The sequence below is a fragment of the Astatotilapia calliptera genome, chromosome 19, assembly GCF_964374335.1.
Source record: "Astatotilapia calliptera chromosome 19, fAstCal68.1, whole genome shotgun sequence".
NCBI lineage: Eukaryota > Metazoa > Chordata > Actinopteri > Cichliformes > Cichlidae > Astatotilapia > Astatotilapia calliptera.
In genome coordinates this window covers 19,956,342-19,981,243 of record NC_137440.1, presented here as the reverse complement: position 1 = coordinate 19,981,243, position 24,902 = coordinate 19,956,342, and the positions used below count along the sequence as shown (strand labels likewise).

At 39.3% G+C, this 24,902-nt stretch overlaps 1 protein-coding gene across 1 annotated transcript in view; it reads left to right on the top strand.

The window, feature by feature from the left end:
- The window catches only part of sos2 (son of sevenless homolog 2 (Drosophila)), a 40,826-nt gene that overhangs the window by 8,642 nt on the left and 7,282 nt on the right, over nt 1-24,902 (top strand). Inside the window, exons 2-13 of the mRNA XM_026151483.2 lie at nt 8,336-8,461; nt 8,712-8,843; nt 8,972-9,136; nt 9,225-9,428; nt 12,475-12,618; nt 13,853-13,963; nt 18,796-18,894; nt 21,304-21,431; nt 21,562-22,217; nt 22,300-22,381; nt 22,483-22,605; nt 23,999-24,111. Coding sequence (XP_026007268.2) covers nt 8,336-8,461; nt 8,712-8,843; nt 8,972-9,136; nt 9,225-9,428; nt 12,475-12,618; nt 13,853-13,963; nt 18,796-18,894; nt 21,304-21,431; nt 21,562-22,217; nt 22,300-22,381; nt 22,483-22,605; nt 23,999-24,111 — 2,083 coding nt within the window. The remainder of the gene's footprint in view (nt 1-8,335; nt 8,462-8,711; nt 8,844-8,971; nt 9,137-9,224; nt 9,429-12,474; nt 12,619-13,852; nt 13,964-18,795; nt 18,895-21,303; nt 21,432-21,561; nt 22,218-22,299; nt 22,382-22,482; nt 22,606-23,998; nt 24,112-24,902) is intronic.

Genomic DNA, 24,902 nt, shown 5'->3' with positions numbered 1-24,902 from the left:
TCTCAGATCTGTGCGTCTTTTGTGTCTGTGTATTTTTAATGCGTTTGCGTGTGCCTGTTGTCTCAGAGTTGATCTCTGCCTCATGGTTCCCCAGACAGTCTGGTTGTAATGCAGATGATGTCATGGCATGAATCACAAACAGTGACACATGCTCGGGTATAATAACAAGCCCCACTCCCACCTCTTCTACACACACACACACACACACACACACACACACACACACACACACACACACACACACACACACACACACACACACATATATTACCTGCAACCTGAGCCTGATGCAGGGCATATATACACAGCTAGGAGAATAATCAATTGAATTAGAAATGTTAACCCTGTATCAACACCCTCCTGCCTCTATTATTACCTCCAACCTTTCTGTTCTCCTATTGTGAAGACACACAGCACCTGATCACACTACAACTGAGTTGTAACCAAGATGATGAAACTTGATGCAAGCAGATTTTGTGTACCACTGACCTGCATCTGTTTTTGCCTTTTGCATCCACTGCACTCTGATGTGCAGAACAGATTTTCTATTATTGGAGACAAGTGGATGAAACAGAAACAGGATTATTCAGCTGATGATTTGATGCTTTTAGTTATTCAGTTGTCATTGCATCTATTAAATGAAAGAAACAATAATAGAGTTTCTTATTAGCTCATTGGTACAATATAATTCCTGTATAAAAAGAAATAGTTTACATTTAAAAGAAAAGAAGAGTGATCTTTTCTTGCTCATATCATCGCATCTAGTAATGCAAAAATAAATAAGTGGCTTGGGTTTGGACTAAACAAAGCCCTTGTCGACCTCACTTAAGCTTTACCAGGTTTTTTTGTAGACAGGGTTTTCCCGAGTTTATTATAAGACTGGCTGAACACTGCAAGTCATGTAGACATGCAATGGGGATTTTTTTTCAAAAAATTTATTTTTGAGACCAACGTTGCAAATATTCCATTGCATAATGTACCTCATTAGCATATTGTTCCTGTTTTAATGCATAAAAATGCTTAAAAAAAACAATTACAATTTTTAATAGCTAATATCCAACCATGAAGCTGAGATAGGCTCCAGTACCTCCTGCGACCCTGAAAAGGAGAAGTGGATGGATGGATAATATCCAACCAGTTTTTTTTTTTTTTTTTCCTTTGATTACATCTCAATCAGGAGTGTCAAACCCAGTCTTTAAACCCTTAATATTTGTCACACTCTTAATGTTTGGACATCGTCTGCTATGGCTGTTCGATATAACGATATATATATCGCATGACGATATAAAAACGTCTATCGTTTCATTTTATGCTATAGTTTGTTTTGTGGTGTCGCAAAATAAACTGTTTACAGCAATATTTTTTCATCCTTTTGATGGTCACTGTAGTGGCTATATTAATTTCTTCTTTCTCGCTTTCTCTTACCGGTATATTTAATATAACCACACTATGGACTGACAAGCACCTGTTTTTATGCGTTGTGGTTAGCAACAACGACGGTAACACCATCGCGTGTCCGCTTGTTTATGTTTCACATTAGGGCTGCCACGATTTGTCGACTAGTCACGATTACGTCGATTATCAAAATCGTCGACGACTGATTTAATAGTCGACGCGTCGTTTGAAGCTTTGTAAGATCACAAAAGACGCAGGAATAAGTGGCAGGATTTAAGAGTGTAATAACGGACTGAAACAGAAGATGGCAGCATTGCATGTACAAGGATGTCAGCTACCGTTAAACCCCGAAGAAGAAGAAGAAGAAGCAGCTGTGTCCCAGAATTCATAGCGCGGCCCAGCGCAGTTTCCAACAATGGCGGTAGCTAGTTAGTTTTAATGTTACTCTTATTATTCTTTCTGGGTCACAAAATAAACGTTTAACATATTTTCAGGCGAGAATGTAGCTGTGTAAACCTCAAATATCTGCTCAGTTTATCAGGACACCACATATTTTCAAAAGCGCTCCGACGTTTTCGGAGACGTCTGTTACCCACTAGCTCGTTAGCGAGCCGGGGGCTAGGTCACTAGCGCCGTGAGAACACCGGACTCCCCGCAAATCGTTTTCAAACCCACCACCGTCTTTCGCTACTCAGGTTAAATATATATGAGTCACTTAGATAACTTAAAATGTTATTGTTTGGCTTTTTTTTAGTATTTTATTTGTTCCTGAGTAAATCAGTTTGTCTGAGATTAAAGTTATAGCTTTTACACAGCTGAATAAACGTCAAGCAGACAACTGATTATCAGAAGTGTGAGATGCTCCAGAATATACTCCAGTGTCCTGTTATATTTTAGATAGCAAGGAGTTTATTAAACTTCACCGAAACAATCTGCAAATTTCATTAAAATTTAATAAACTATCATCTTGTCTTTATTTTTAGTTAGCACAGACCTTAAACACTTAAAGCTGTAAGCTAATGATAGTTATATAAGAGCAGATGCTGCTGGTGCAATAAGCTGTAGTTTTACGTCCAATGGATGATGATCTGATTAGTCGACTAATCGCAAAAATAATCGGTGACTAGTCGACTATCAAAATAATCGTTTGTGGCAGCCCTATTTCACATAAACCTTTCACAATAAAGCTCAAGATCCTGTTGAGACTTTTCAAAATAAACTGAATCACGTGAAAGAGCAGATTATTTACGGATGAGAATTAAAAAAGAGCCGCCAGGTGCTTAAAAATAAACCTTAGACTCAAACGTTAGAACAGGCTTTTCCCCGCAGCACGCGTGTAATAAATACTCACAAAGAAAATGGCGGCCTTTACAACTTATGTCTAAATATGTATAGTTTCATGCATCGGTTAAAACACTCGACTCCAGGTACACTACGCACAGCTGGAAACACTTCACGCAAGACGAGCTGCCCGAGATTCACAGAATTTACAGAAAATGTTACATTTTTGTGATTTATATCGTTATCGGGACGATAGAATTCTTATATCGGGATGTGAAATTTTGTTCATATCGCACAGCCCTATTGTGTGCAGAGAAAATAAAGTTTTGAAATATATTGTCTTATTTAATTTTGTTTAGTCAGTCAGCTACTGACCACATAGTTTTCTCAGGGAGTAAATAAAGGAAATCTGTTTCTAAGCATCTTAATTATAAAACAAAGTTTTTGTTAATACACATAAAATGTCTTTTTCTTTTTTTCTTTTTCTTTTTTTTAATGATTGCAGAACAATTTTGAAACATTCCTATAGTAAATGGCGTGAAAAAAACAGGAAGGTTTCTGTAATTTAATTGTTTATCTATTACTATGGGGTAATATGAATGGGAATGTTGGAGGTGTTAATCAGTAGGAAAAGCAGTTAAACTCGTAAAAATACACTTAAGTCCAAAATTTATGCCCTCTTTCACATTTCCAAAGCTGTCCAGTCGGCTGAAATAAAGTCTTTCGTGGGCAGATTTTGGCCCCTGGTCCTTTATGTTTGACACCAATAGTCTAAATCATTTATTCCTGCATATAAACACAGTTAAATATAATTTCACGCACATACTGGCAATAATCGCTCCTCCCTCCTCGGTAGAACTTCACATACACAGCTTTCTTGTTTCTCTGTGTCGCCACACAATTAATGATTACTGTTAAAGTAGCTTTGCATTAATCCTATGTAACATTAAATTGAACCAACCCCACCCAACTGCAGCCTCCAGGTTTGAATACTTTTCTGGTGGAAACCCTGTCAAATGATTGTTGGACAACATTTTCGCTAACTTATGTGCTAGTTCTCCTCATCAAACCAGTCAGTCTGTGTTTAAAATTCCTGGCAGGCATGTAGACACTGAGTGGGTTTTGTGTGCCTCTGAATCCCTCTCCTTTTGGACCAGCCTGTCCAGTCTGTGTGTAGCATGAACCTGCTGCTGCTGCCTCCTTGTACATGCACATTAATATCTCTCAGCCTACTGCTATGAGCTGCTCTCCCTGGAGGCTTTGTTCTGTGCGGGTGGAGAGCGAGCAGAAGGGGGGGTTGGAAGAGAGAAAGTGAGAGTGAGTGAGCACTGGGACTTCCTGTACTCTAGCTTTTCCCCTCCTAATGGAGCTGACCCATGAAACTGAACACCTTAACATGGCATAGGAGTGTGTGCATGAAGCTTTACATATGGTCGAGGTGCTTTTAATTTCATTGTCTTTGCCTACATGTAGCAGTTGGGTGTAAACTACCAATCTAATTAACTGTTTCTATTGACTGATTTTTATTAATGATGAACCAGACTCCTCTCAGAAAGGCCAAGAATGTTTTTCTACAGCATGGCTCACCTTTGGGTCTCAATTAAATCATTTTTAATTTGGAAACTATCTAGTAAGCTTGTACCCTACTTTAAATTTTAAAGAAACATTAAGACCACTGAAAGTTGGTAGCACTTTAGCATCAAGAGGGAAAAGGATGGTACTGAGACTTCCTATGATGGCTTACAGATGGTGGAATTGACAAAAAGACAGGAGGCAGAGCTGAAAGTGACAGAGCTCAAGATGTTAAGCTTTTTATTGTGAGTGACCAGGAGGGTCAAGATTAGAAATGAGTTGATCAGAGAGATAGCTCAGGGTGAGTGTTTTGGAGACAAAGGAGCTTGGTAGTGTCCAAAGGAAGAATATTGAAAGACAAAGGATGTAAAAGATGAAGCTCATTGACAGGCAGAAGAGAGGAAGACCACAGAGAAGATTCATGGATGTGGTGAAGGAAGACATGCTGGGGGTTGGTGTGACAGACGAGGAGGCTACGGATAGGTTGAGATGGAGGCAGACCCCTTAAGGGAGCAACTGTTGATTTCCTTGCAATATGATGTTCTTCTAAGAACTCCTGGCATTTATGTGGGTGATTTGCCACCCACCTAAACATTGTTGATAACTTTTTCTTTGTTGGCCATGAGCTGCAACATCACCACCACCCAACTCATACTGTGAGGGTGAATATTTGGTATTTTTTGCTTGATAAATGGCACAAAAATTATGACAGGTATTATTAAAAAGATAATGCATTGCTTGCACTAGCTTTTCAGCCTTTGAAATATTGGGTATATATATAAAAATTCATAATGTTGACTAATCTTTTAGTTTTGCATCTAAAGTAGGGTTGCTAGATTATTACAGCTGCAGTACTTTAACACAATTACCTCAATACTGTAGAGGATTTAAGCCATATTTTTATTTGGTATAGCTCCTTGAGCTTTAATTATAGAGGGTTATTATGGATAGGCCAAGACAGAAGAAGGGGAAAAAGATGTGCTGAAAGGCAAAACAGAATGCGCCACAATAATCTCTTTATGTCGAGCGTCTTGCTTTAATATTTGCTGGAAGCCAAATCTGACATTGAAATTAAAATTAGAATAATTGCACAGCCCTAGTCTGAAGCATGTTTTGTGTACACCTTTTGTGGTGCTTCTCAGATTAAACAGTTGATTTTCCTACCCTGAGAATTTCTCTGCGTCGCAGATTCTCTGAGTTGAGCTGAATGCATTTCAAATTCAGGAGTTCCCCAGCCATTTTTCCACTCGATTACTTTCACTTTGCTTGCGTTTACTTCGATGTACGCCGCCAACTATATTAGACCTTGTTACATCCACTACCCATTAGGATCAAGTTGCAACAGTACTGTGAATAATACACTGAGCCACAGTCATACCTGCACATGCCACCGCTCTGTCAGTCCTCTCGTCAGATGTCCTTGTTGAAAACAGATTCACTTGGTGTCATTTCAGTGTAGATTTAGCATATAGCAACATTGTAAGAAAATAACTGACATACCTGCAGCTATTGAAAAATAAATTTATTGTGTTGTGAAAGAGGAAACGCAAACACACTGAACTTTTATGTATTTTTATTTCTTATGTTTTGTAGAAAATTGACCGTTAATTGAAATTAGTTAGTAACCCTACTGAATTTTACACTGAACTCCTTTTTGTATTGTACTGCGGGTGTATGCAGCAGTTTATTTGATTACGTCTTAACCTCTGTTCCAGTTCTGTGCATTGTCTTTGAATTATTATGTTTTTATTCAAATAGCATTCAGTTTCATGTCTTTTTCTTACAATGTTTCCCATCCCGACATTGTTGGAGATAGCCGACACTTGTTGGATGTGGGCCTCTCTGAAACGGGCCAACTATTCTGTGAATGGAGTCAGGGGAAACCCCCGTAGTTTCAGTGTGGTGACTCACAGCTCCTGGTGTCCTGTGGAATTTGGTCAAATGCCTATTTGTGGTTAAAAAGGATCTATCTCATAACGTACTTCTGCTTTGATATGTATTTTTTTTCCCGAGTAGAGCCTATATGTGTGGGATATTTTTAACTGTTAGGTCTTGTGAGTGTGCATCAAAACAGAAATGATGTACAGAAACCTCAATGAGACCAAGCTGTAGCTTCAGACTTTCCAGCTCCATTCGTTTTGAAAAGCATCTGAATTCAGTTAATCAGAATGTAAACTAAAAGGAGGGCTGAGAAAGGGGTCTTTTATAATCCCCTAGAGACACTTCTGTACTCCTCTATTCTCTGATCATTTTTCTATCCCAAATAAATGAAGTCAAACTTGAGACGGGGGACATCCTGCTTTTGCTGAGTCTCTGTTAAGTCACAGAAGAGGAATGCATGAAGCGCGATCTGCATCGACCTTTTAACGGTCCTCTCACATTCCTTAATCCGGGGGCAAAGTTTTGTCATCATAACTCATCACTTTTACTATATGCCAGGGTAATTCCATCACTAGCATGTGAACAGGCTTTGTAAGAAACCAGGTTCATTTTCTATCCACCTCTCTGCTCGTGTTTTCTGCCACAACTTTTTTTTTTTTTTTTCTGCCACAACTTTTTTTTTTTCTCCTTCTCCTCCAAGACTACTTTGGATACTATAATAGTATCTCAACTGACAGCATTCCTGTGAGAGGGCACGGCCCAAATGACGGCAACTTTTGGGTAGCTGGAGGGTATTTTGGGGGCGGTGGTGTTACTCTCTTTCCATTAGTAGACCTGATGCAGCCACACCTTCTTTGTTGTCAGCATGTAAAATCACACCTTCTGTCAGGCTGGTTGCACCCTCAGGAGTCCCGCTGCAGAGCAAACCTGGGTGAATTGATATATCTGCAGAAAAGAGCTCTAAATCCTTTTCAGTTGAGATGATACTTGTTTAAAAGACTTATTGTCTTGCAGTTAATTTTGTGGAGAAGTATTCGTGTGTTCGATTGCTGATTCCTGATTTTATTTTATTTTTTTATAGGAAACTTATGAATCTTACTTGTTGATTTGTGTGCCATAGCCTAATCGCTTGTATGTCTTTTAGATTTGTTTCCAACCTTAAAAGCAGTCATTTTTACTTGTTTTTCAGTGTATAGATACATAATAGCTGGAGTTGAATATTTAAGACTTCATTGTAAATATTTAGTTATGATTATTCTCTGGGAATGGCTAATGCAGAATTATATGGATCTGTAGAGGACTGCAGGCACAATCACATTCCTCAGAGTTGTAATGTTTTTTGCCAGGTGCCATCTACACACCTCCTCTCCTGCTATGATGTCACTCTATCATCTGCTGTGCATGAGCTCATAGTCATCAGTGGTTTTATAGGGTCGACAGAGTTGGCTAGTTTCCCGTAAATGTAGGTACAAAACTAAATTTAGAGAAAGTATAGTTTTTAAGTATAGTAAGTATGAGTTTAGACATGCATTTGTCTGAGCTCCCTTGGAAGCAGCAAAAAGAGTGTTTCATTAAAACTTGCATTAGGTAACTTTTTCAGTATATTAAATGCTTTTTGTTGCCAGTTACTTTAGTATCAGGAAACATCTCACTTAAGTTGTGTCTCATTTTCTGCAGAAAGTCATATGATGATTGTGTTTACGCCTGAGTATCAGTGAGCATCACTGGCTAATCATAGCTTAGTCATTTGTGGGCTTCATGTTTAACTCAGCTGAAGGAAAACAAAACTTATGTGGTTTCACATCAGAAGAAGAAGCTTTGTCCAATTAAATGTACAAGTGAGTTGTAATGTTCAAGTTAGTGTTGAATGAAACTGAGCTAGTAGATTTAGTGTGTGGGCTAAAATCTGAATAAACACCTTGTTAAAAAAAGAAAAAATGTTTATATTCAGCCAGTCATTGTAACTGTAGGCTGATGTAATTGTGCGTGAGGCCAGCTGAGCTGCATCATACCAGATGTTAACATCACTTTGATATATTAAACAGTTGCACTTTACGTCATGTCAACAGTGCCAGAAGCATGTTGGGGTTTTTTTTCTTTTCTTTTTTTTCTGTCCTACTGAATGAAAAATAATATCACTCCACATTATGGTGACTGACAAATTTTTGCCATATCTGACACTTATTTGTTTTTCTGTAACTTTCAGGTACAGAAGCAGGTCCACCCAAACCTGACAGCAAAGGAGGATGCCCTCCAGTATATCGAGGAGCTGATCTTGCAGCTTCTCAACATGCTGTGTGTGGCCCAGCCTCGCACTGTGCAAGATGTAGACGTAAGGCCTTTACAATCTCTTGTAGTATTTATTTTCTAAGTAGATATTAATGATATAAGGAAGAACAATGAAACAGATTGTGAGCTAATTTTCCCACTGGGTGTCCCGGCATTTTCCATTTAGGAAACGTATGATTCAACAGAAGCATTTCAAACACACTTACTTTATTTTAATATAAGTTCATCCTTCTTAATGTTTGTACTCATATTCTTGATGAGGAAAAGTAACATTTCCTCTTCTCTTAAATCAGGAACGCGTCCAGAAAACCTTCCCCCACCCTATAGATAAGTGGGCAATTGCAGATGCCCAGTCAGCCATTGAGAAACGCAGGAGAAGACACCCCTTACTACTTCCTGTGGATAAAATACATCCACTGCTCAAGGTAAGGATGCTTGACAGCTCGCTGTCCTGTTCATCCTCAGCGCTGTCCTCGCTTTTATTTTTCAACCCTTTGAACTGCTGTGTTATAGTTAATGTCTCATTGTGGGTTTTCCTTTTTTCTTTCAACAGGAGGTTTTGGGCTACAAAGTGGACTACCATGTGTCCCTATACATTGTGGCAGTGCTTGAATACATATCAGCAGATATACTGAAACTGGCAGGAAACTATGTTGGCAACATTCGGCACTTTGAAATCACCCAGCAGGACATCAAAGTGTCCATGTGTGCAGACAAAGTGAGAAGCTAAAGTTGTCAAACATGATTAGGAGAGAAGAATTTCTTTTGAATGACACTGACTGGTTGTCACTGCTACCTGTTTCCAGGTGTTGATGGACATGTTTGACCAAGAGGAGGATATTGGGTTGATGTCGCAGTGTGCAGAGGAGCCCTTGTCCTCGGGGGAGCTCACGTATGATGACCTGGTGAGGCTTGAAATCGCAGAGGAGCGGCAGTACCTGAGAGAGCTGGACCTCATTGTCAAAGTGTTCCGCAGACACTTCCTTCACTCCAAAGTTTTCACAAACGAGGTGAGGAACTTGAATTAAAAAAAATACACATGTCAGTATTGCTTATTTCTCAGTTTGACAAAAAAGAATCAGGTTACGACTTATTTAAACATAATGATTGATCTAATCACTGACCAGTGTTTTATAATACAAAGTAAACTGTTCAGTGAACAGTCTTATGCTTACAAAATGAGCGGTGGGCAAAGCCAGCTTGGAAAACAGTTAGGTTTTCATCAAAGCTATTTCAGTCTAATCCAACTTAAGATCATCTAAAGATTACAACTAAAACTCTGTAATCGGCTAACTTGTACTCAGCGTCATGAAGCAGTGTGAAATACTTTTTATACCTTTCATCGTTTTTCTTTTCTACTTTTGTGTTTTTTGGGCTGTCTCTTCTACTAAGGCTTAGTATTGACTATCAATACTGCTTTGCTTACAGTATGACTTTATGTCAAAATGAATAAAGCATCATAATCTAAAAAAAGTATTGTCATTTCTCAATGCACTGTCCTATAATCGGCAGTCAGTATCAGCATCATACAAGAAACATGTCATTATGTTTGGCCTTAAAAGGTTACAGTTCCTCTTCATCACACAAAGCATGACCCATGCTCTCTGACTCATATATAGTAAACCTACTTTCAGCTGCTCCCTTATTCACAAGGGATCGTCACAGTGGGTTGATTTGGCAGTTTTAATGTTGGATACCCTTCCTGACACAACCCCAAAGGGATTTGTCTCTCCTCCCTCTTACTCAGTAAACAGCCATTAAATAGCAATTCATATCCTTCTTACAGAAGGCTAACCAAAGGAACTTTAGGTTACTTGCGTAACCACAGTTCTCAGAGTAACATGAGTGAGATGTCTTACTGTGGGATGTGCCTCCCTTCACATTTCTCAGAGGAATTTGCCTCAGTATGCCAATTCTGAATGGCTGGTGACCATGTCAGACTGAACCACCAACCCTTAAGTGGCTTGAACTACTATGCAGTCATTACTCAAGGTAAGCACTTATCATATTTCCCCAACAAGAAGGGCTGAGGCGAGCTTACGCATGTTACTCTGAGAACGGAGGTTATGCATGTAACCTAAAGTGGTCATTCTTGGCATTTTCAATGTCTCATTTTAAAGTCTCAAGTTAGCAAGTAGCCCCTTTATCCAAGTGAGGACACAGTGATTTGCACTGCTTGGGATACACTTTAAGGAAAGCTGTTCAGTTTAAACAAAAGGTGAGTGGTGAGGACCAGCTTGATGCTGCACAACTTGAAAACACTGCTCAAAGCTCCTGTCCAAAAAAGCATGCAAAACAAAAACAGGAGACTGCATGTTGAACCTTTTGTTTTTCAGATGTTTTTCAGCTGTCAAGAGGCACAAATGAACCAACAACTCCAGACACAAATGCCAGGTCAGGCTTCAGTGAAGCCCTGGATTGTTCGGGGGTAGACTTAGTGTTTGAAGGGGGTACTGACAGGCTTAGACTGTTAACAATGTCTTCAGAGATATGAACTCAACCTTGTGCGCTTTGATCGTCCCTGATAGCGTAGCCACTGTTCAAGAACAGTCTGATGCAGATCTCCATACACAGTGCCTCTGGGGAGCAGATCTAGGCCCAGATTCAGAGAGATCAGGACATGTTGCCCTCAGAAAAGGGAAATGTCTACTATTCCATGGGATCAGCTCATTGAGGAGTAGAAGCCCCATACAGGAAAAAAAACATACTCCTGCCTATGGACAATTACACTATATTGCAGGTTAAAATGAGCTCTAAAGTCAGAATAGGTGAATTATATCATGCCTGGAGAGCAGCACAAGCTACTTGAGGGTGGGTGGTTTGACTTGACATGGTCTTTTTGATCACAAGCCAATCAACTGAGATAAATGCTTTGAGGAATAGGCAGAGGTGTGAATTACACAGACAATGAAAGCACCAGTATACTTTGCTGTACACTTTTCCACATTGGTTGCTTTGCACGCTGCTGCAACATCATCACATAGTCGCAGATATGATGTAAATGTTGTCTCGCTCTGCGACAGGGGGTAAGCAGTGAGCATAAAAGCGGCCGGAGTGGCTGACAAATGAGACATTGAAACATTAAAATTAATCTTAGGAATGAGAAAAGGACTTTGAGTCCAGCATTTTGTCCAAGGATAATTCAACATGCAGAACTAGGGAAGCCTGTAATTGAACCGTTAACCTTCCAGCTAGCAGACAACCCATTCTAACAGGTGTTTTTTTTTTTTTTTTTTTTTAAATGCTCTAAATTCCCTAAAAATAAAAAGGAGGAAATGTATAGGTAAGGGAAGGGATTAAACACTGTTTACAGTTTGAGAAGAACTGAGTGGAAAGTCGAGTTTAATGGGTCGCTGTGGCTTTGCATATTTTGGGTTGGGTAATTTGTGGTATCATTTGGGTGAGGAGGATTCAACTTTGTGAGGCCCAGTGGAATGCAGAACATGCAATTATGTTGAGACAGCTTCTGCTTCTACTTCTGACTGTGTTATGTTTTTGCACTCTGGTCAACTGAGTTAGCCTCCTTAAAGAGGTGTGTGTGTGTGTGTGTGTGTGTGCTCTCCCCCCCCCCCCCAAATAAAGAGAAGTTGACTGGAAAAGGCAGTGCCGGCAGGGTTACATTACATCACAATCGTTCATGTATTTTCAGGGCTGGCTTGGGTAGATGGCTGTGGCTTTTTGGGGGTTTTTTTGTGTTCTCTTGTAAACAACTCATCTAAGTTTTAAGTGAGAGACAAAAGGAAGGAGGGCGGAAGTGTGGCCTGTTTGTTTTGGTCTGAGATAAAGGTGCTCTAGTGTGACATCCAGTGGATCTTAATGTCATGCATATAATCTTGTAACTCTATCCTTTTTCCCCTCATGTCCATGTGTTAACAAACTGCATAACCTCGTCATGTGGACTCTCTTTCTGTACCTTGTACCAGCGTAGAAAGACCTTTCACTTATTTGTGGTTTCAGCATTGGAGGATAAAAATCCTTAGTCACAGCAGTTTAACATAGCTACTCGTTTCACACCACAACAGTGAAACGGGCACTCATGTTGTCCTGTCGTTGCAGGATGTCGAGGTGGTTTTCAGTAACATCCTAGACATCCACGAGTTGACTGTGAAGCTGCTCGGGTTGATTGAGGACGCTGTTGAGATGACTGCTGATGGCAGCCCTCATCCGTTGGTGGGCAGCTGCTTTGAAGATCTGGCGGAGGTATGAAGTCACTCTGATTTTCAAATCTTAAAACACACAAGTTCACAATATTTGGCGCGGACCAAATATTGTCTGAGCTTTTACTAGTATGGTTGGGAAATACACAATATGCAATAAACTGTACAAAAAACAGTTTTGGTACTTTGTTTTTGTGTTGGGTTGTCATGTGGTTGTTAAAAAAATGTAATGCATGGCTTGAATTTATTAGATTTGTTGGAAATCCGTTCATTCTAAACCAGCATGTCAGCATGAGTGCATCATTCTTGTTTTAGGAAAATATAGAAACAAAAATAATTCTTAGTTTTTGAGAGATTATTTCTCTGACGGATAATTAACAGCAAACTAATCAAGTCAATCTAGGATTTACTGCAGAAAGAGAAAAAGTTTGTAATTAAATTAAGTTTCTTCATTTGATTGCTCAAAAAATTGTCATTATTATCCAAGTCAGAATCATAGACCAACAAATCTAACTAATAAGACAAAATTAGTTTTTATGTTTTATTCGATCACATATTGGGAAAAGCTGAGCGAAAAGCTGTGCTAACGACGTCTTGAAAAGCTACTTTGGCCAGTGGTTATAAAGGTATTTCTCCATATAAATAAAGAAAACGAAGCTTGGTTCCTAGCAAAAACTGCTTTCTCAGGAAAGCAACTTTCAAATCGGTTTCTTGAGAAAGAAACTTTTAAATTGTGTTCTTGAGAAAAGCAACTTGAAAGTTGGTTTACCACAACACTTCTGGTACCCATAGTGTTATGACTAAAGAAAAAAAGGAAAAAAAAAAAAAAAAAGAAGACGCCGCACACTAACACAAAAACAACATCCAGCCATTGTAAAATATGATGGAGGTAGAATCAACATTCGGGCTGCTCTGTTACTTTAGGGCTTGTATATCTTGCAGTTGTTGATCAGAATAATGGATTCAAAAGGATATGAGGAATTTCTAAGGAGGACATTAGGACAGCAGTTTAGGAGACTGTTAACGGAAACACACACAAATAAACAACAAAATGGGTGAAAAGAAGGTTAATTACTGAGGATCTTTTCTAAGAACTAAGAACATTCCAATGAAACCCATCTGTTTGTGTAAAAACACTTATTACTGTAAGTCATTACTTGATTAACTACTTTGTGTAACTTGTGGTTATGATGGAGACGGCGCTGATGACTCAGATATGACACCGTCTTTCTGTGATGTTTTTCTTAAGACTTGTATTATTCTGCATGTGTGTGCAGGAGCAGGCCTTCGATCCCTACGAGACTTTGTCTCAAGACATCCTCGGCGGGGAATTTCATTCACATTTCAACAGCTTGATGGCACGACCAACAGTTGGCCTCTACTTCCAGGTAAGAGATTTCATAAGAGTTTGGAAAGGTGACGCTCGGGTCTCTACATTTGTTTGGTTTAAAAACATACTGTCAGATTTATACAACCTCACATCCACAATTCAAAAGATGGGCCCATTGGACTGTTTCATGAAAATATTTGCTCATTTTGAATTTATTGGAAGCCACATGAATCAAAAGCTGGGACGGGTGTGAAAAAGGGACGGAAATGTAATCGGTGCTGAAAAGAAAATTACATTTTGCAACTGGTAACAAGTGAATAAAACGATCGGGTATTAAAAAATAAATCTGCATTGACAAATCGTGGAACAACTTCAGAACAATGTGCCTCAAAATTTAAAATTTTGAAGTTTCTTTTGGGGGAAAACTTGGATGCTGTCTCTTCCTCACTAAAGCATTAGAAGAGCTTCTGACTTGACATCAGGGCTCAGTTCAAAAGGTGTCATCTCTGATAATGTGGGGCGCATTAGTGATGATGGATTCGGCAGTTGGCACATCTGGAAAGGGGGCATAAGCCCTAAAAAGTATATACAAGTTTTAGAGCAACGTATGCTTCCGTATAGACATTATCTTTTTCAGGGAAGGCCTTTAATATTTCAGCAATGCCACATGCTAGAGCTACTGTAATGGCATAGCTTCATAGATAAGTCCAGGTGCTGGAATCCTCTACAGGCAGAAATGGGACAACAAGTCAAGCAGCTGCTCTCCTCAGTGCCCAGATGTTTACAGACTGTTGTTAAAAGCAGAGGGGATGCTACACAGTGGTAAACATGTGTAAACATTTTTTTTAAATATTCTACTGTTGGTTTATGAGATTTGCAAATCATTGCATTCTTTTATTTGCCATTTACAAAACGTCCTAACTTTTTGGAACTTGTGTTACAGTGTGCATTTGAGTTTTATTTACTTTGACTTTGTATTATCACTAGGTACGAGAATTAACGGTTACAGCTGTTATAACTGAGAATCAGTTCTTTCTGTCAGTGCCAAAAATAAACTTTACAGACTGAAAAATACTGTAAAATAAAAAAGGGAAAATCTGTATTTTTTTTTTATTTTTTTATATGAAGGTGTAAGTAGGTCATTTTGAGTTTATACCCAGCAAACATTGTTTCATTATTTGTTCCTGTTCTGCTTTGAAGTCAACCTGCATGCCGGGTGGAATTCCTCTTAATATCGCCGAGTGCATGTCATGACATATCCAGCGTCCTGTGTACAGTTTATTCGCTGCTGCTGCATTGTTTTATTTGGACATTCCTCACAAGAATAGCATTGAATTATGCTCAGTGGGGTGCAGTTTGGCAGCCTTTGAAGATTAAATATTTTCTGGTGTTTTCTCAGGCCAAAGCCCAGTGAGGTGGAGTGCTCACATGATGCAGCATCAGAGCTCCAGAGTCACTGTAACACCACTTGCAGAATGAGACTGTTTTCTGTTCTTCTTTTTTAAGCTTTTCAAAACAAGTGTCTAATTTTGTTCTAGTCAAATTTCTGTTTGTTACGAATCATCTACCTTTAGGCTTCATTTGTATCTTGTTGGCAGTGAGGAAACCAAGTCTGGCTGAGTGAGTGCCCTGCAGCCTTGCCTGTACCTCATTTTGAGGCCTCGCTGTGTTTATTCGTGAACCGCTAGACTAACCACAGTTAGAGTGCTGGCACAGTCTTCTGATTATTCACACCTGGTGTTTATTTCCATATACTCATTGTATGAGAGTTCATACAATACAACTGTATTGTATGAATACAGCTTTATTTGTGCACCATATTGATAAGACTTTTTTTTTTTTTTTTAAACAAAGAACTGTTTTGTTTCACAAGCTAAAGCAGCAGCACATAACTAAAAAGTGTCTTTGCTTGAGTGTATATATCGATTTATATATGTAAGAACGTATCAGTCAATTAATCAGTTCAGTCAACAGAAAATAGCAATTAAGATTCATAATCTAAGGGGTTCAGTTTCAGCTTCTCCATTAGAAGGAATCTTCTGAAATAGGTTCTCCAGGCTTCTTGAAGAAGCCCTTCTTTGGATGTTGGCTGTCAAGATGATCCCACGCTGTCCAGGCTCTGGGGTTGCAGTGATGGTGTGTTTGGGATCATTCGCATTGCTGAAAAACACAGATCACACTTTCTGGAAAGCATTGTGTGGTGTAGCAAAATCTGATGGTACGTTTCTCTGTCCTGCCCACCTCCATGTGTTTGTTATTCCATCATATTGCCACTTATTTTCAATCCAGTGGCCTCAGTAGAAGCCACCCTTCCTCTGAGACCATTTCTGATGAGGCTTCAGTGAACAGTAGATGAATCTCTCAGGTTCTTTATCAGGTCTTTTTTATTTTTTAATTAATTGTTTTTAAGGACATGACTTTCAGGTAGTGTTCATCTGCTGTAGATAGTGATGTTGACATCATGAGACGACTTCTCTTCTCACCTTACTTGTCCAGTTTCTTCAAAATTTATAATGGCACACTGCCACAGCACTGTTTTCTGCTATTAGCTCTTTGGGAATCACATTGTTATTTGAGCAAAAATACTTTTTTTTTTTTTTTTTGTCAAACTGTTAGAAACTGGAACAAATGATGTGTTTTTGTGATTGGCTCCTAGTAACAAATTACTTAAAGAATTCTCTGTTATGTGTATACACAACACTCTTTCATCCCTTGAGTTATGAGTTATCCCTTGAGCCTTTTTTGGGCTATTTGAATTATATCTCGGTGTTAAGCAGCTTAACAAAAATAAAAATCCTCTTTTTTTTTTTTAAAAAAAAAAAAGAAAAAAAAAAGGTCAGGTACAAGAACTGGACTGAACGCAGGTGAAAATGCAGCCAATGTCCAAAGAAAGACTTTGAGAGACCTTCAGAAATCCTGGAGAACGATTCATAAAGACCCCTTTGGAAGCAAAATTTAAGGAAATGATACATGGCTGTGCCTTTTCGTTAACCCAGCAGCTAAGACATTCAGCTCTTACGGCATCTGATGGAAAGAGATCTTGCAAATCCACTTTGCTCGAGTGCACAATCGGAGATGTGTGTGCGTGCGCACGTGTACATGTATACATGTTGATCATCAGTTGTCCTAACGGGAGATGGTGTAATGGTGTTTCTCCACCAACCAGTTACTCATCTCATCTTCTTTCTACCTTCTTTATCCAGCACGCTCAGTTATGTGGACACCTGGATGAAATGGCACATGTTCCAGTCAAACCTGTGGCAGTGGCCACATTGGTTCTCCTCTTCAGCTTTTGTCTCAAAGCATGTGCTTCATCTTTCTTTTTCCACCCTTCTTGACTTTCTGCCCCTCCTCTCTGTCAGACAGATGCGTCTGTCGAGCACTCAGCCCCTGCACTCTGCAGCGTCTGCTATTGTGGGTAAATTACATCGCCTTTTAAAAATAGAACAGCCAGCTACACTGCAGGACTTTTTTTTTTTTTTCTCCTGGTGAAGAGGAGGGTCGGGGGCCAAAAGCAAAAATGATGCATATCCCTTTAGAGATGTATGATAAGTTTAAATTATGATTAGAAATGGAAATCCAGTTTTGTTTTCTTTAAAGACTCTTAAGATCAATAGTCTCACCAAGTTGTCGAATCTTCGCTGAAAGCATCTAGATCAGGGCTAGCATATTATTTATCTGTGAGGTTTCTGTTGTGTATGAAAATGCTTGTTTCACACTGGGTTTGTGATACCTGCATAGCTGCATTGCTTCAGTGGAAAGCAGGATCCTGTGGCATGTAAGCACCTTTTCCAGATTTCTGATGACATCAGATTTACAGAAGAAGTTACAAAATAGTCAGTAAATCATAAAGTCCATTTCTCTCTATTTTATATTTGTGTGATTGCACCCACTCTGGACAGAAATAAGTCAACTACATGCTCATGAATTGGGTGACAAACATGAATATAAATACACGGATTCCTTAGGTTCCCTGTAAGCGTTATATCTCGAAACTGATGAGTCTCAAAACGGTGACAAAAAGCACGTGTACACTTTGTGAATCTGCAGGATGCTGACGTATCAATAACATGATCTAAACTTGGATCATTGTTTCCTTGCTGTCCATCTGGGTGCATCAGGCAGCTGATGCCTTTCTCTAATGCACACGATCCCCCTTCCCCCAGACTTCTTCCCTGCATGCAGAGACTGTGGTCGCTGCAGAGGAGTCTGAGTACGAGCGTATTGATTCTGATTCGGCTATCTGGGGAACAGGAGCTTTAAAAGGATACTGTGACACCCCTCCCTTTCTGGTTACCTCTGCCTTACTTGATCAACTGCTTCTTGCTCCCCCTGGTCCCCCTGTACCCTCTCATTTGGGCTGATTTTACATTAACAGACTGGGATGTACCCATTTTATCTGTCTTTGCTGACCGACTGTACGTTTTGTACAATATTTTTAGTCAGGGCCGACATTTTAGTCTTTTTTTTATTTATGATCAATTTTTGTCATTCATTTATCATTTGAGTTGAATACAACCATACACTTGTACACTGGCTTATCCTGGAGGCACGAAAGGCGAGCTTTAGACAGGTCTAAACACATCCAGCAACAACTTATTTGGTGGTTTAGCTAACTGCAATATAAACACTCAACTTTCAGTTTCACTTTAAAATAACGTCTCTGTGACTTACATATGAATAAATGCATATCACATTTCTAAATGTTGTGGTTTTTTTTTTTTTTCTGGATAGGAAAATGTTTTTGTTTTGAAACAGATTTACTGAGTTAAATGCTGTTTAGGGGGAAAAAGACTTTTTGTATTGAGGTGGAAAATTTGCTGTTATGTTGGTTGGTCAAATCTGTTCATAGTGTTCTTATTATTCATTTTTCTCTTTCTGTTTCTGCAGTCAGTTACAGAAGGCTTTAAAGAAGCTGTGCAATATATCCTTCCCCAGCTGATGATGGTCCCAGTGTACCACTGTATGCACTACTTTGAGCTACTGCAGGTTTGTCCTAATGTTTACTTTTTTTTTTCTCTCTGTTTTTTTTTTTTTTTTTTTTTTTTTCCCCAAATTGACTGCCCATCACAACCCTGATTTATTGTTAATGATGCACACAATTGATGGATGTTGGGGATTACAGATATGTGACCACTGACCACATGATATTATCATGTTTACTTTTTTTTTTTTTTTTTTTTAATCGTCCTCACCATAGGCTTTCTGTAAATCATCCATTGACCCATTGACTGAGACCATTCCCAATATTGATTGATTATCATATTTCTGCAGGATGTTATAAAAACCCAAAATAAAACCTTTTTTTTTTTTTTTTTTTTAAAGTAAACTTGAATTTTTTCTATGGAAGCAAGCGAGAATCCTGTGACACATAGTGATGAATTTGAAGATATACAAGTCTTTCTGAGGAAGGCCAAAGGTATTTTGAAGTTGGGCGCACAGCTTATGTATGTAGTTTTTATCAAACAGGCCTGCTATTATTATTTTGATACCTCTTCTGTGCTAGGATCCAAATACAACCAAATTCATGGCAGGGAGAAAATCTCTATTGTTGAAAGCAGTGTAATGTAGGTAAACGAATTCTTCCTCAAATACAGTTGTTTATATCTTGCCAGCTTTTCATTGTATTTTGAAGAATTGGCTTGTCTTTTGTTTTTGTGCGAGATTTATTTTTGCATGTCTCCTACTAAATCAAAGGGATTACATCCCAATTTTGCAAAAGGAGTTCCATCACCTTTAAGATAATAGTAAAGCCTCTTCATCTTTATTAGACTTATTCTACCCATCCATGAAATTGGCAGATTCATCCATCTTGCAAGGTCTTTATTTATTTCTTTTTGTACTGTGGTCAAATTGTGTCTCAAGAGGTACCTAACATTAGGCTTTATATCGATCCCTAGATATAAAAATCCCAAGTCAGACCAGGAGAAAGGGGAAATGGATGGATATGAAGTTTTGCTATCAAAACCAACTGGCATTGCTCTTGCTTTATCAAAATGAATATTATAGCCAGGGAGAGATCCTTAATTTTGACATCAACATGGGAGTAGATTTTTTTTTTTCCAATTTTGAGATGAAGAGAAGCATATCATCGGCTTGCAAAACTATTGTAGGGAACTGAATCTATTTAAAGTCCTTTTATACTATGATACGGTCTGCTTGTCAGTTATATCTCTCCAGTGCATATTCTGAAGCGCTAGAGCCATTAAAAAGGACACAGGCGCTAGGTAAAAGATGGATAAGTTTGACAAAATTACAAAGCCTTCTCCAAGTCCAAACTTTCCTAAGACCTCAAATAAATAAAATGGGAAATAATACGCCCCTGCAGCTTATTAACTATAGAATACTGCATAATATGAAGTAATTTTAACGTTTCTAAGTGGTGTTTTGTTTGCATTTTTGACACGTGACAACCATGACGACAGTGTAGGGTTTGGTGAATAAAGCCTCGGTCATATGGGGAAAAAAGATTAGTTTCCTGAAAGTTTGGAGAGTGGTTGCTGGAGGTTAATGGCAGTCACTAGGAAATCGATTGCTAAAGACTCAAATTAACCTAGAGGCTGCTGATCTCTTGGCAACTACCAGTCATAGTATAGTATTCCCCATCCAGCTGGCAAAAGCCTTGTTGCTTTGGTCACAATCAGCTCTAGTTGCCTGCAAACACTCGTCCGCCCCTCTTCGAGTGCTAGTGAAATGGTAATAAGTGTGACACAAACCACAAATTCAGACCTTTTTGCTTTAAATGAAATTTTTTTTTCAGTTCAGTTTTATTTAAGTGGCACAAAATCGGAACAACAGCTGCCTCACAGTGCTTTTATTGTAAGGACCATACAATAATACAAAGAAAACGCCAACCATCAAACGACTCTCTGATCAAACACTTGGCGACAGTGGGAAGGAAAAACCTCCTTTTCATATTGAGAAACCTCTGGCAGAACCAGGCTCAGGGCAGGGTAGCCATTTGCCGCCACCTGTTGGCGTTATGGAAGGAAAAGGCAACAAAAGACACACTTATCACATCCAACACGGTACATAACTTTTGAGCAATGTTCACATGGTGTCACGAGAGAAAGCTCTCTGTCCTGTGGCACCATCATCATGCCAGAGTGATGTAATAACTGAGCCTGATGCTCCAGGAAAACGCAGCCGTTAGATTGAGATTGCCCAACAATTAATATGAGATGTAACACATCAAATACTATTTTAATTGCATTTAACACAGGCTTTCTGTAGGACTTTAAAATAATGTAATCAACTCCATTAAGTGTCCCAGTAAGCCATTCATACATCATATGAACAAGCCTTTGGTGCCATTATCAGCTACACCTGCACTTTGTCTTTTTAAAGCTGAAGACGTTGATATTATGTAATCGTGAATATTTCTGATACGTTTTACAGCAACTTCAAGAGCGCAGTGAAGACCTAGACGACAGAGAATGTCTGAAACAGGCGCTTACAGCTCTGCTTAACCTTCAATCTAGCATGGAGCGAATTTATGCCAAACACCAGCCTCGACGTAAACCTGGGTACGTCTACTTACTATTAATAAGCAATAAAGACTTATGTTTGTCTACTTATATTTCAGTGGTTCAGCATTTAAAAACTTGTGCACTGAGCTTTGGGGTTTTCTGACCAAACTTTATTCCTCCCTCACAGTGAGCCAATGTATCGTCTGTATAGCAGGCAGATTCGTAGCAAACAGCTAGCCATCAAACGCATGAACGAGATCCAGAAAAGCATCGACGGCTGGGAGGGAAAAGACATCGGTCAGTGCTGCAGCGAGTTCATCTTGGAGGGCCCGCTTATACGTGCAGGTGCTAAACACGAGAGACACAACTTCCTTTTTGATGGCCTGATGATCAGCTGTAAGGCCAATCAGAGTTCACGGCTCCCGGGAGCGGGTAGCGGGGCGGAGTTCCGTCTGAAAGAGAAGTTTGTTCTGAGGAAGGTCAGCATTACGGACCGCGAGGACTCGCCAGAGCTGCGGAACGCCTTTGAACTGGTAGCCAAAGATGATACCCGTGCCGTATTCTGTGCTCGTACAGCAGAGGAGAAGGAAGCGTGGATGGCAGCGCTGGTGACTCTGCAATACCGGTCTACTTTAGATCGCATGTTGGACACTGAGCTGCAGCAAGAGGAGCAGGCACAGCCTCTAAGACTGCCCTCTCCAGAGGTGTACCGTTTTGCGGTGCAGGACTCTGAGGAGAATATAGTGTTTGAGGACAAAGTGCAGAGCAAAACAGGAATCCCCATCATTAAAGCCGGCACAGTGGACAAGCTCATAGAGAGGCTCACATACCATATGTATGCTGGTAAGCTGCTGCATAAGCTTCGCTAGTGGCAATGAATATTTTAATTTCCTTTATGTTTATCATCTGTTTGATCTTTTTCTAGATCCCAATTTCGTTCGCACATTTCTTACCACATACCGATCATTCTGCAAGCCACACGAGTTTCTCACCCTGCTGATAGACAGGTTCAGTCTTTTCCGTGACTACAGCAATTCTTTTGCTATAATTCGTGATTTTGCACAACTGTAACTGACGTCAGGGTACACCTGATCATTTCTTTTCTCAGGCTTACGATTCCTGATCCAGAACCAACAGATGAAGACAGACAGATACTGATGACCAATGATCATCCGATGGTAGCCCAGCTCCAAAGGTTCCGAAAGGAATACGTACAGCCGGTCCAACTCAGGTGAAGAATTTGCTCATGTGCAAGTTAATTGTGTATTTGAGTGAAAGTAGAAAGACGGGGAACACTAACAGTGAAAGAAATAATATACTGTTCAAAAGTCTTGAGTCAATACTCATTTTAAACACTGAAATACTGTATGTAAGGCAAAAAGTAGCGTTTTTGGTTTGTTTTGTTATTTTTAACCCCTCGGCCGTAAAAGGCTGATCTGGTATTGTCGTCACCCCGCCGGGCACATGGGAGGGCAGGCGATGTGGACGCCTGAGTTTGTGAATGCGATAACTTGAGAACAAGGCAACATATGAGCTTCAAATTGACCCCATAAGGGTATGTACTAAAAATCTCAGATGAGTTTGAAGCTCAGTGACCTCAACCTCAAGAACGAGGTCAAAGGTCAAGTTTTCTGAAAATCTTGTGAATGCCATGACACACGAAGGAAGTCATCTACGACTTTCAAATTGACACCCTAGGTCTATCTCCTAATAATCTCAGATGGTTTTTAATGTTAGTGGCCTCGATGTAAAGGTCAAAGGTCAGAAGTCAAATGTTTTGAAAATCTTGTGAATGCAGTCAAGGTTTGGCAATGGCAAGGGACATCGTAAGATGAACTTCATGTTTGGGTCATTTTAAATTCAAGTGCTATGTGTTTTACTAAGCTCCAAAACACAACTTTGAGTTTAATACACAGCTGGACAACCTGCATTTTTAGATAAACATCACTCAAATTTGTAGAAAGCTTATTCTACTTGTTATTTAAGTGCTTTCTTGTGTCTGTCGCCCTGTTAAGGCAAAAATGTTCTCACCATGTCACAGAATTACTTTTGTATTTGACTGTGTATCCTTATAAGGAGCAGCAGAGTCTGACCTAATCTTGTAAGTCCCCTTTTAAAAAAGAGGGAGCTCCTTAGTGTCAAACATGCTCCTGTAAATTCTGTGAATGTTAGTCACAGAAACGATGACAAAACGAGTGGACCTTATAAACTAGGTAAAGTCCTGTACTGCTATTATATTACATTCTGAGGAAGAGTTTAAAATCTTTGAAGTGTCTGTCTTAAACAAAGCCTTCAGGATGTTTTAGAGTGTACATGCAGGACAAAAGTATGTGTGGTCTGTTGTTCAGTAAGCACTTAAATGTGGTCAGACTGTGTATTTTAACACTGGCACTTCAGAAGGTGTCCCTCTTTCGACGTTTGCTTTTCCCTTTTAAGGCATGTCTCTGTGAACTACTTGGCAATCTTATGTATTTCTTTGACATACCAAATATAATTGTTAATGTCAACAAACGGTAGAAATATCTTCCCTTGTAGATGTACTTTGCAAACTGTATGCATATTGTCCTAATAAACCTGTGAAGCTCTAATAATAAATTAACTCAACTACCTTTTTCACCTCGCAGGGTTCTCAATGTTTTCCGTCAGTGGGTTGAACATCATTTCTACGACTTTGAGAACGACGCAGAGCTTAGAAGTCGACTAGAAGAATACTTCACCACCAAAATTCAACTGCGAGGTCAGTCACAAACACAAACGGCTGCTTCCATAAATAAACATTTGACACAACATGGGAAAAGCCGTCCTACAGCTGAACTTTGCAATATTTCCAGCGTTTATCTATCAAAGCTACGTCCAAAAGGGTGTTTATTGAGCCACCTCTGATGCGTAAATTGCAAATAAACAGCAAGCAATGTTATTTTATCTAAATCCTCTTGTGCCATATATTGGTACGTCAAAATCATACGGCGACCATATACGACAAGGTTCGATATCGTGTCCTGGGTTCGATTGCAACCCATGGCTCTTCCCCTGCTCTCTCTACCCTTTTTGCTGTCTGAAACATGTTCACTGTCCAATCAAAGAAGGCAAAAATGCCCCCAAAAATAATGTTTCAAAAAATCTAATTGCTGTTCATAACTTCTTGTCCTAAGTTGAGGTATATTTTGGTAACATCTAACTTTGAATATGATATTCTGAAATTATGTCCCCCTGTTAAATTATCTCGTCACCTCTTGCATTTTTAGTTATTTTTGTGTGTGTATAAAAATATTAACCTATATCCATGTGCAGGAAAAGAAAGGGTTCAGACACTATATATTGCAGCTATAAATAATTTGTCTGTACGGGATCATTATCAGGCAAATTGCTGCCTTTGCTGACTTTCTTTTCCTGTCTTCTGACTTAAAATATAGTCTTTTTGTTTGCCTTAAAAAGACCACATCACTACTGTGATGATTGATTTGATGATTTGTCCAACTACTGTCTGTTTGGATCTGAGCAAAGCCTCACTGGGCTTCTTGATGTAGT